The sequence below is a fragment of the Mixophyes fleayi genome, chromosome 4 (genome assembly GCF_038048845.1).
Source record: "Mixophyes fleayi isolate aMixFle1 chromosome 4, aMixFle1.hap1, whole genome shotgun sequence".
In the NCBI taxonomy this organism is placed as follows: domain Eukaryota; kingdom Metazoa; phylum Chordata; class Amphibia; order Anura; family Limnodynastidae; genus Mixophyes; species Mixophyes fleayi.
Window position 1 is genome coordinate 82434487 of NC_134405.1, and position 13117 is coordinate 82447603.

Here is a 13117-nt window from a genome sequence, read left to right on the forward strand (position 1 = left end):
AAAACTTGTACTTAAGAGAAATCTAGAACTTAAATCGGCCGCATCCACATTGGTACTTTCTTGGCACTCCCTTACTGTACATTGTCTTCATTCATCCGCCAGTTCCCTCCCACTATGCGCCCTTCAATACGTTGGCAGTAGTAAGTGTAATCTGCATTCAGACATGAATTGAATGCAATTGCGTTCATTAGTGTAAGGTCTGTTTCTGAGTATGCTCAGAGCTATTTCATACAAGATACGGCACACAAGGGACTTGCCTCCGTAGATTCATCAGGCTCACTATCTTTATACACTCTTTGTCTTACTTTACAATCTGCTATATTTCATATAATATTGTATTGATTTACATCTATTATATTTGATGTGTTATATTTAATGTAATGATAAATTAATATATTTATGTTATATTATTTGTATTCCCCACTAATTTACACCAGTTTTATTAGTCACTTTTTTTTAAAATAAATTATATATTATTTTAGCTATATGTGTTTTAGTGTAATACATTTTAGGCACTGTATTTTATTCTATACATTGATCTTCTCATGTGTACTGTCTTTGAAACTTTTGTTTTTCATTTTTTGTTTACTTTTCTCTTAGTGTGTGTATTCTCTTTTACGTGGATTCACATTAAGGACATCCTTTTTCTCTATATCATACATGCCAAGCATTGCTTTTATTTTCCTGATATTTTTTTAAATATTTTTTTGCCAAAGTGTGATGCAATTTTAATCATTTTTGACTTGATGCATCCCAGATTAGGTATAATCAAATGATGATGAACACCATGAGATACAGGCCTAAATCATACTTGGCAACTCTCCCGGAAAGTCTGGGAAACTCCCGAAATTCGTGTCAGTCTCCAGGGCTCCCGCAAGAGTTGACATTTCTCCCGCATCCCCTTGTCAAAATGACGCGATTCACAGAGAATTGTGTAATTTTGGCCCCGACCCCACAACAAAACATCATTTTACTCATGGGGGCGGGGCCAAAATGACGCGATTCAAAGCGCCTCGCCTCCTCCCGCCCATTAGTCACGCCCTGCTCCCAGACGTCGCCTACTGAAAGTAGGCAAGTATGGCCTAAATTGGTAAGGTTCCTGTGCGTTTTCCACATTATTTTACTAAAAAAAACTAGCTTTGACTCACAAGAAGGTGGCAATGACTATACCACTGTTCTCGATCATTAAAGTTCCACGCACACGGCACCAATAACACCCACAATCCATATAGAAGCCCTCCAATTTTCCAAAGATATGTCCCTCAGCAATCAGGGATATCCACAGGGAGAGTTCCCCTTTTATTTGATTCAGATTAATTTCCCTGTTGCTTCTTTATCAGTAGATTGTTACGCTGACGGTCAGTACACAAACTCACAGAACTAGTTGGCGGAGGTCTTCACCTTTAGCAGCCGCCTTTCCCATAGAGCTTTATACGCTCACCGGTACTCAGATGCCCCCAGGTCTTATCTCCAGGTATAGTGTGAGTTTGTGAGACTAAACCGTAGCGGCAGGCCAGGAGACAGCGTAGAAGGCAGAGAATGGTCAGACGAAAGCCAAGGTCAGGGGTCACTTGCAAGCAGGAATAGTCAGGAAACACGCCAAGGGTAAGGGTCACGAGCAATATAGCGGGGTCCAACGCTCAGGCACGATGAGTCGGGGTCACAGGCAAAGAGGCAAATCCAAGGTACAGGCAGGGGTCATACACGGCAAAGACAATCCAAAAGGGTTAACACCAACAGCACAGGAGCAGGTATCAGGCAGAAACTGGAAGCTATAACCGGCAGGGAGGCTAAGCCCTTCCTGCCTTAAATACAGGAATAAACCAATGAGAGCCTAGCTCTCTAATTGCGCTCAGACTGGCCATAATTATATTAATTAGCCTTGCTTGTTGGAATACTGCCCCATAGTGCCGGGACGCGGTGCTGAACTAATTAGCGTCCGACCTTTGCTACGGCAACGGTCGAGCTAGCCCCAGAAGTGATGCCCCGGTCGTCATAGCGACGGCCGGGACACAGGTGAGAGAGTCGCGGCAGCTGGGCACCGCCGCGGCTCGTAACATAGATGCAATATGCACGGCAGCCACATTAGAGTTTTAGTAGATAAATAAGTACTGTGTTTTTAAAATAAAGGATCAATGCACTCTCATATTTTTGCCCTATGTCTTTATCTCTGATCACCGTAGAACAAAGTTTATGATTATCTTTATTAGTTCTGGATGGATGGACTTGCAAGAAAACTAATGTAGCAGACACGCTGATCAATGCGGTGTGCACAAGCAGTGGGCAATTCGGAGCAAAAGTGGCTGCACTGGAGTCCAAGATTCCTCTTGGTGGCCCTGGAGAAAGTCACATGGTGCTTGCACTCCTTTATTTTCTACTTTATCTAGCCTGGAAGTAGAGGAGTCCAGGGGAATAATAGATTTATGATATGTAACCACCACAGTAAAGTACATGTTCCACTCATTGTAAACTGTGCGGTCCCCCAATATATCAAATTATTTACCCATGTTCAGCTCCTATATAGTCATAAACATATGTTTAGGAAAATCTCTTTTAGGGAGGGTATTAATTAAGGAGTAGATAGCAGAGATGAGACTATGCTAAATTGGACACCTTGCACAAAATTGTTTAAAGGTGAAGGGATTAGAAAAGATCAGTGTAGACTTAGACAGAGAAATATGGTACAGTAGGTTGTACTCAGATTTTGAGTCAGGGATATTATATTTATCCTAGAGTTCCACAAATATTTATAGTTAAAGCTTGACAGTATGTTAGTTAATTGCAAAAAGGTTTTAAAGATGTCAATAAAACAATGGGTACAAACGGCTGATAGATAATTGGATGGATGAAGGAGGTTTTAGTAAAATACAGATACTAGGTAGGATTGTAAGTTAACATTTCCCATGGTTCAGTGGACAGGGAAATGGTAAGGTAGGGGCTCACAAGGAGGCATTAGGGAGGATGGAGGATCCAGGAGAAATCTGAATATGTTGTTACAACAGACAAAGGATAGAGAGTAACCCAGATTATGATTTGACCAATTTAGTTTACAGAAACAGCTAAAGCCCCTTGAGTGTACTTATGTAGGATCATTGCTCTTTGGCCTTTACTGGAAACATTAACAGACATTGTACCAAACAAAACATGGAATAAGATCTCACATGGGAGGGAAATTGAACAACACTTACACTGTTTTAGTGACAGTTTTCTCTCATCATGGAGCTGAAAATAGTCAATCCCAAAGAAAGAGATATGAGTCCATACATACCACACCTACGTGCTTGTGACAAGCACTATAGGAAAAGATTAGCTGCAATAGGACTATATGTAGAATATGTACATGTGATGATCTAAATGAAGCATGATATTTTTCTGTCTCACACTAACCAACAAGTTATCAGGGTAGGGGCAATTATTAATTTAGGGAGACATTGGGCTAGATTTACTAAGCTGCGGGTTTGAAAAAGTGGGGATGTTGCCTATGGCAACTAATCAGATTCTAGCTTTCATTTATTTAGTACCTTCTACAAAATGACAGCTAGATTCTGATTGGTAAATATAGCCCATTGTGTGCAAGAGTAGTGCAGTGCCCAAGTAAGAAGTCAATGGTAGTCGGCCAAGTCGGCCAAGGTTACTAATGATCTATCAGCGAAATCCAAGGGTCACTTCTCCGTACTCATCCTCCTTGACATCTCTGCAGCCTTTGACACCGTGGACTACCCCCTCCTGCTGCAAACTCTTCTCTCTCTCAGCCTCTCTGGTTCCGCCCATGCCTGGTTCGCCTCATATCTCGCTAATCGCTCCTTCTCTGTATCCACGTCTGGTTCTTCCTCCTCCCCCTACCCTCTCACCGTAGGAGTCCCGCAGGGTTCTGTTCTTGGCCCTCTACTCTTTTCGCTCTACACTTCCTCCCTTGGTGCTCTCATCTCCTCCTTCGGTCTTCAGTATCACCTTTATGCTGACGACATTCAACTCTATATCTCCTCTCCTGATCTTTCCTCCACCCTCCTCGATCGGGTATCTGACTGCCTCTCCGCCATCTCCTCCTGGATGTCCGAGCGCTTTCTCAAAATCAATATCTCTAAAACTGAACTCATTGTCTTTCCTCCGCCCGGACTCCCATCCCACGATGACCTCTCTATTGTCGTCAACAACACCACCATCTCCTCTGTCACCCAACTTCTCTGACTGGATGCCACCCTCGACTCCTCTCTCTCTTTTGCCCCCCACATTCATTCCCTTGCCCAAGCCTGTCGCTTCCAACTACGCAACATCGCCCGCATCCGTCCTTTTCTCTCTCAGGGTGCCACCAAAACTATCATCCACGCACTCATCATCTCCCGCCTTGATTATTGTAACCTCCTCCTCACTGGCCTCCCCCACTCCCGTCTCTCCCCCCTCCGCTCTATACTCAATGCGGCCGCAAGACTCATCTTCCTCTCACGCCGCTCTTCCTCTGCCTCCCCTCTCTGCCTTGCCTTACACTGGCTCCCCTTCCCCTACAGAATCCTTTTCAAACTCCTCACCACCACTTACAAGGCTCTCTCCAACTCTACTGCCCCTTATATCTCTAACCTCCTCTCCATTCACACTCCTGCCCGCTCCCTGCGCTCGGCCAACGACCGCCGCCTCTCCTCCACCCTTATCACCTCTTCCCACTCCAGAATCCAAGACTTTTCCCGTGCAGCCCCCCTTCTCTGGAACGACCTCCCTCGTTCCATCCGTCTCTCTCCTACTCTGTGCTCCTTCAAACGTGCACTCAAAACTCACCTCTTCCTCAAAGCCTACCAACCATCTACTTAACCCCCATCTCCTCCCTTTGCTCGTCCTCCCTTCTCTCCCCTTGCCTCAACTGGCTTCTCTTGTGCCTGGTCTGTTTACCCTCCCTTAGGATGTAAGCTGAGCAGGGTCCCCTCCCCTCCTGTCTCCATACCTGTTCTTCCGCTCCGTCTTTACTGCATATGACTAGCCGGAGTTTCTGAAGTATTGGTACTTTTTGTTCATTGTTCTGTATGGTTTCACCCTGTATAGTCTACTGTTAGTACTGTGTGCGGCGCTGCGGATACCTTGTGGCGCCAAACAAATAAATGATAATAATAATAATAATAATAATGGTATCACAGCGACATCAATCACATCGGAAGTGGCTATCTATTTCACAGGACCTAATAGAAATTGGGAAAAAAGTAGGGATGGGCCATTGAATATGTTATAGCATTATAAAGACATGAAACCCACGTGACTGGGGCTCTTGACTGTATCAATGTCCACAAACCGGACACTTTTTTGTTTTTTTGGATAGAGCCTCCATGCATCCTGATTTTACCAGGACGGTCCCTATTTTTCCACACCAAATCTACAGTACAGTACAGCTGTTATTTTCCAATAATTCAGACTCTGGATGCTCCAAAAATAACAGCACGTACATGGATAGAAATCTGTTTAATTTCAATAATATATGAGGCCTATTTATGCATGGTTAGCCCATTGTCATACTGATATCTAATTTATCTATGGACTTGTTATATTTGGACATTCCTGCCGTTCTGGGCGCCTCAAAATGCACAGTAAACTCCTCACCTGAAGAATACCCCAAATCTCCATAAACAAAACAAGAGTCTCTCCAAATTTAGTATGACCTGATTTACAATCCATGCTGCCATTGCAATTGAGTGACTATGCCCAAAATTCTCGTGCCCCTCTATCCAACATCCCCTCTTCCATTATGTTTTCTAGTTAAAGTAAGTAGTAAAGGTCCTGAAACAAAAAAAACTAAATCAAATAAATATAAAACTAATTCTATGTCACCCCTTGAACAGTGTTTCCCTAGCCATATGCATGATTTTCCGTGTAATGTAAATATAACCATGTCTGCTGCTGGTGTCATATAGGCCTCCTGTGGATCCTCTGTATGTTTTAGCCTTATGTTTCTCTATGATAGTTTGCTATTGGCTTTATCCATGAATGAGCAGCAATTTTCACAGCTATGGCTGATCTTCTACTGCAGCCTTAACACATCAAGAGAGCAAGGAAACTGCTTTGCTACCACTTGTACTTTTCTGTGACTAGTGGAAGCAACCTAGCACAAAGCTTTTCTTTTCTACGTGCCCACAAACAGACCACATGAACATTCAAAGTCTACACACATGAACCTCACAGGATATTAGTAAAAATCCCAAATATTTCCTAAAAGCAGATTCTGTATGATTGAACCAAATTCTACTAACATACAGAGTAACCACTTTTATTGCATAGGCTGTATCCCCCCAAAGCCAGCTCAGTAATTACCACATACATGCAGGGCCGGATTAAGGGAATGGAGGCCCCTGGGCTAAGGGGCCCTCCATTCCCCGCGAGGCCCCCAATGTGAGCCGTCCGCCGCCCCCCACCCCCCGCGAGGACCCCCCCAAACACTTACCTGTCAGTGCAGTCCTCCGTCCCGGGGCGCTGTAAGCTCCTTACTGAGGAGATCTCGCGAGAGTTCATGAACTCTCGCGAGATCTCCTCAGTAAGCAGACTACAGCGCGCCGGGACGGAGGACTGCACTGACAGTACTCAGCAGCATCGATCGGGCCGGGGGCGCCCCCGCCCCCGACCGATCAATAATGCTGCTGAGGAGTTTGAAGGGCCCCCTGGATGCCCGAGGCCCCTGGGCTATAGCCCAGTTAGACCTCGGGTTAATCCGGCCCTGCATACATGCCAACTCTCCCAGAATGTCCGGGAGACTCCCGAATTTCGGGTAGGTCTCACAGACTCCCAAGAGAGCTGGCGATTCTCCCGCATCTGGACCATCTGCCCACTTTAATAAAATTAAAGCCGGAATGTACGCGCGGAGGGATCGGGGCTTTGCAATTTGCGCCATTTGGTGTCATTTGGTGCCCCCAGTGATGTAATGCTTGTTTGGGGTCTTTTTAACACCGTAAAAAGACCCAAAACAGGCTTTACGTCACCGGGGACGGGGCCATAATGACGCGAATCGTGAAGCCCCGGCCCCTCCGCTTTAACACCCCTCCAGGATCTCCCGGACCCGGACAACATAAGGTTGGCAAGTATGAATTACCATCATAAGAGTACAAGCTGGAATGCTGAAGGGGGCTTATCTTTAGGCTGACTTATGAAGGCTTTTCACATATGGGTCTATTTATTATGAAAAGCCATAATATAATCAAATCATTATAAAATGCAGTATAGCATTTTATTGTTATTTTCAATTCTTCACATTGCAATTCTAGCGTAGAGTGCTCTGTAAGGGCCATGTACAAACCAGAGGTTAGCCCCTATTTGTACAGAACAGTGAATGAAACCAGGAAATACAAATGAAGCAACTTTGTGAGACAGGAGATTGGTTGGGCCGGTTGGGGTCAAACCAGAAGATCCAACGGAACTAGAATCGCTAGGCTTTGTATTAAAGCCTATGCAGTATGTTTATTTTATGCATTTTTTTACTGTATATTAAATTAACTTTTTAATACTTTACAATCTGGTATCAGCGCTCTCCTTATTGTTGTTTTTGCTATTCCTAATTGGGTACAGATCCCATGTTTTGGCGAGCTGCGGTCCAGATTAGCACTATTTTAGTCCTTACCGCCCCAATTTTCCTTTATTCTAAGTCAGATACAGGAAAGAGTCAGCAACAGGAAGTCCAAATAGAGCAGAACCAGGAGAGTCTTAGGGAACGGACAAGGTACAGGGACCAGAAGTAGACCAACTGATGGATCAGTGCCAGAGTCTGTCTTAGATAGGCAGTCCTAATCAAGGTATCAGTGGTCAGTGGCGTAAAAACTGACCGCTGAAACAGGGAAACGAGGAAGTGTCCTGTTGCCTAGCAATGGGAAGCGCATACCGGCAGGGAAGATGTCCGTCCCCGCTGTGAGAATAGCGAGCAGGGACACTGCCTAACATGACATATTTGGGCCTTACCACTACTGGAGGCTTAGCAACTACTATTAATTTTTTAACAAAATTCCCCAAAAAATTAATGTGCACCCCCTTCAGAGGATGTGAAACAACCAAAATCTAATACGCTGGAACCACTGATCCATTTGCATATCTGCCACATCAAGGACACAATGTATGTGATTATGACATGTCAACAACTTTATTTAAAAAAGGAAATACAAATATTTGTCACTTGAAATGTCACTTGATGTACCTTTACTATCATGGGTTATATAAAACATGAACGAGGGTGAAATAAACAATATATTAGGAGAACAACAGAAAACGTTACATGAAGTGTTATAGAAGACTGTGCTTAGTGTATAATTGTTCATTCACGCTTCGTCATACATGATCCCCGTTATTTACCTGCCAGTTACTACTCTATGTAGAAATATCGATCACTTATATTGGGGATAGGTTGTGAACAGTGCATAGTGTTTAACATTTTCAACCTTCTGCAGCCAATAACAATTTTCAGAATACATGTAAAAATAGGATGTATATAGAAGCCCAGTGCAGCATGGGGATTATTAGTGCTATTTTTGCTGTTGACTTGTGGTATGAGTACTACACAATTCCGCTCAGTGAGTCACTCATGTAACTGATCTTGAATACAAGTTGCTTCACTCCACTCTACTGTGGAGAAAACAACTAAATGGTATACACTAATAGACACTTTGCCGTGATAGTAAATATAATTGTGAGATGCAAAGGCAAATGTTCTGCCGCCAGCAATGATAACACAATCATGTCCTTAGTAGAATATATATACCCTTTAATTGTATGTGAATGTTATGTAAAACTTATAGGCACAGGTCCATCTGCACAGAAAACATTACTTTTCTCCATGACTATATATAAGTGTGATATGAAATATCAATTGCAGACTACTGTGAAACAGTGCCCCTAGTGGACAAATAGATACTTTCCATGTATTAAGCTCAGAATCTTTAGTATATTTCATACATCGAACTGCGTCTACTGAGTTTTAAAAAAAGTCAAGTTTAAAGAACTCCATGGACTATTTAGAATATTTAGAGATAAACACCTGCCCTCAGTTACCAGGATCATGTTTAGGTATGAACTGACCTCCTGTTGCTTCAGGACTGATAACATTGAGGGGTCTATTTATTAGTATGCAGTGTGAACGAAGAAGATGACATTCACATGCGTGACTAAAGTATGATTATGCACATAGGATTCGGGGGACCAGCGAAGCCTTTCTGTTTTCATTGGACCCCATAAGAACAGCTAGGCTAACACCATCCTGAGGTGCTTTTCTCTGCTTGATAAATCCCTAACATCGCAGTCCCAATAGGGTTCTATGGGGACTGCGGTAACAAACAAAACTAAGGTTTATGCAGAAGGTTAACCCCTTCATAAATTCAGTGAAATCCTGCAATAGGCATTCTCCGGAGAAAACAACTGGTTACTCTGAATTTTTGGGCTATTGCAGTTTGTTAAATATACCTCTGATTTTGAAAGTTTTCTTTTGCAGATTTCCTTTATAGCAGCACCTTGCACAATCAGTCAGACAGTTTACACTGAAACACTGTATTGTATAGCCTGGATCATCACCGACCTACAGAATCCAGCAGGGGCGAGTTCCCCGCAAATGACAGGGAGCCTGTGGTTTTGCTAGTTGGGGGAGGATGGATTATTGCAAAATTAAAGGATAGTTGTTAAAATGCTAATAGCTGAATGAACAACATGAGTTGTTTTTTCATGTGAGCTCTTCTGTGTGAATAGAGAAATTATGGAGGACATGATGATTGTACATCTATTCAAATTTTAGTACAAACAAATCAGTGAAGAATAGATCACTGACTCAAAAAAATTAACCCTGTTTCATTTGTAGACACCAAAAGTAATCTTGGCACACACTGATGTGAAAGACTTTCCCTAGTTATCATGGGGTCCTTCAATTACCGACATGTTCACATGTTTTATCCAATATCTTTACATTGCATTATACCAAAACTTCATGTTGTTTAGGTCATCCTACCATTCAGAGCATAGTAGGAGGCCCCATTGACTTATGAATTATGGGGGCAATCATTATTTATTGATTATGGAGCCAAAATTAATTTATAATTAACTTAATGTGGGCACATTTTATTTCACTAAATTATGGGGGCAATATTATTGTATAATTTTATTATGGGAGCAATATGAATATATAATTATATTAAGAGTGCAATATTATTTGATTGTCATATTCATATTATATATTATTATTATTATTATTATTATTATTATTATTATTATATATTTATTATTATTATTATTATTATTATTATTATATATATTTATTATTATTATTTTTATTATTATTATTATTATTATTATTATATATTCATATTATTATTATTATTATTATTATATTATATTATATTATTATTATACAATAATATTATTACATAACGTAATAATACAATATTATTGCCCCCGTAATGAAAAATATAATTTTTCCCCATAAGTTAACTATTAATTAATTTTGTCCCCACAATCTATAATGATTGCCACCATAATTTATAAACCACAGATGCCTCCTCTTATGTTCTGCATGACAAGATAGCTCACACGGCATGTTTGGGCTATCTAGCCAATCAGAAGCAGGTATTTCTGAGGTATATTTTCCTGTGGTTTTGACTAAAACGCTGCCGGTTTAACTGTTTTGCATCAGTCATACATCACCAGCCCTTTAATATCCCAGTCTCAAACCGACCCATAGTAAATCCTGCATTTTGAAGCACAAAACGCGGCAACATGCAGTGGATTAAAACCTCCAGCATAATTTTAGTAAATCTACCCCCAAGTGTTGAATTCTATTATCCAATAAAGTCTGGTGTAACATCAAACAAGCTAGTGCATAATCGTGCATTTGCTTGTTTGTCAAGTAGATAAAGTCACCGTAAGAAGTGTAAAAAAAAACAAACAACGTTTCTTCAAGCAAAAAATATGGGCAATATTTTTTTTACTATCAATAAATATACGAAACCAACTTGTTCTAAGTTTTTAAGGGACACTATCCTGGAGCACATCTGACCCCCGACCGAGCAAATCTTCCCTTCCCGAAAGTTTTTAATCAGAATATATTTAAAAAATCATCACTTGTTAATTAAAAGATCTCTGTGGTCAGTATTTTAATCCTGACAAAAAAAATTGTACAAAGTGTGGTGATCTTCTTCAGTAGTAGAGCTGGAAACTTTGATTCAGCTGCAAAACAATTCAGATCTCAGAGTGAAACTATGACAGCTTGACACACAGCTGTTGGTATAGTAACCCCTTCTCTGCAGTGAGTCCCACAGGGCAGTCTGATGCGTACATGTCTTCCTGATGACTTACTAACTAGAATAACACTAGTGATGTCTGTAACTGATCTCCTTCTCTTCCTATCTTTCCATTCAAAAACACCCCAAACTGAGGTTACTTTATGCTGCTTTGGTATGTTTTGTAACCAACCAACTGACAGTAAACCAGGTCTTCTTACAGGGAGTAGATATTTGCAGCTTCTTGCAGTGTTTGAACTCAGCATTTTTATTTAACGTTATGTGGATGAATATAACCAGGGCTCTGTGGTGTGCTATAAAGGACACCTACTTAACCGTTTCATCTCTGCTGTGGGTTTAGTGTAAGTAGCCGTTTCATCACACTTGACAAGTAGTCTAACCACACTGTGTAATAATGCCTGCTGCAACATATGTAACACTGTTCCCTTTCTCTAGCCCTTTATGCAAAATCACAAGCTAAAAGAAAAGTAGGAACTTTATTATACTTTTACTACGGGACTAATACAGCAATTGTGCAGTGTACTGGAGTATTCATACCACAGGGAGATGCTCGGCAATTGCAACATCACTGCATCCCTAGATGGAAAAGGGTTAACAAGAGCCTCTTGCTGCAAATTCATGTTCAGTTTAAGCATTAAGTAGACAAGCAGGTGATGTAGAAGGAGAATGGGTCTATAGAGAGGGCGATGTGTAACTTACATCTTCCATGGTCAGCCTGTCCCCAGGATACGTTGTCCAGTCCTGCGACTTCTCTACAGGAAGGAAAGCCAGATGTCCTGCTCCATGCAACCCCTTCCCTGCACACCCCACCCACCCAGGCTGGACCTTAGGCCCTGACAGGCTGTGCAAGAGGAACCTTCCTAGTCCCAACTCTCAGCTCTCCTCCCTCTGCTCTGCTCGATTCCTCTTTCTCTGCTGCTAACAAACCTCTGCTTAGAAAAGTTGGGTTTCCGGTGGTTGAGCTGAAGTTTAATAGTTGAACTGAAAGTATAGAGCAGTGTACCAAATATAACAGTGTTCAGCACTGTACTAACTATAACAGTGCAGTGTTCTTTAAGTGCAGAAGATGCAAAAGTGTTAAATGTAATAGATACAATCATACCTGGATTTCGGGTTTTTAGGTACATCCAAGGGTTAAAGGTGTTCCCACCTAAAATTACCATTTAACCTGTGGACACCTCACCTCTGTGGACCCCTGCAGTAGTTTCAAGCACAGATGTCTATCTCATAGCACCTGTTGTCTTGCTCCAGGAAACTAAGCACAGCGAGGTACAGTATTTTCCAAGCTGAGCTCAGAGGAACAGGAAGATAAATTTTAATTCAAGCGGCCCATTGCTTTGTTTGCTTTCATGCAGCAAAGTGCAGTGAGAAGACAGGCGTCAGAGATAAAGGGTGGCATAAGGGTTTAATTGGACCACAAGGGTGAGTAATACAATTTCACTGTGTGCAGTCCACAGGAAGTACACATTAATCTTATTCTTTTATATAGTCACTGGCAGCACTTAGATGCTCCATGTTGGCAGTTCTCACACTTATTTCACACTTAAGAGTGTCATTTAGAGTTGGACTTTAGTCCATTTGTGAAATGTAAAAATGTGTTTTGCTGCACTGAGCATGAACTTACATTCCTATAAACTTACTTTGCATTTGCGCCCTCTTGTGCCTGGCAAGACATTTCAGGAGCGTTAACATGCAGGTAGAGTACAGTAAGTGTGTGCACACGCAAGTTAATCCTGCTCCTTAAAGATCCTATTTATAGTGAAAAGTAACTTTAGATATGTTACTTTTCAGACGTACTGTAACGCCCCCTGCGGGGAAACAGGGACTGACGCAACACAAAAGAACTTACCTTGTAAACGATGGTCACCTCCAGTCCGCCTCCG

At 41.8% G+C, this 13117-nt stretch overlaps 1 protein-coding gene across 1 annotated transcript in view; it reads right to left on the minus strand.

The window, feature by feature from the left end:
- PLEKHO2 (pleckstrin homology domain containing O2) overlaps nucleotides 1-12060 on the minus strand; it is a 40397-nt gene extending 28337 nt beyond the window's left edge. Inside the window, exon 1 of the mRNA XM_075207656.1 lies at nucleotides 11934-12060. Coding sequence (XP_075063757.1) covers nucleotides 11934-11942 — 9 coding nt within the window. The 5' untranslated portion in view covers nucleotides 11943-12060. The remainder of the gene's footprint in view (nucleotides 1-11933) is intronic.
- Between the last annotated feature and the right edge of the window lie 1057 nt (nucleotides 12061-13117).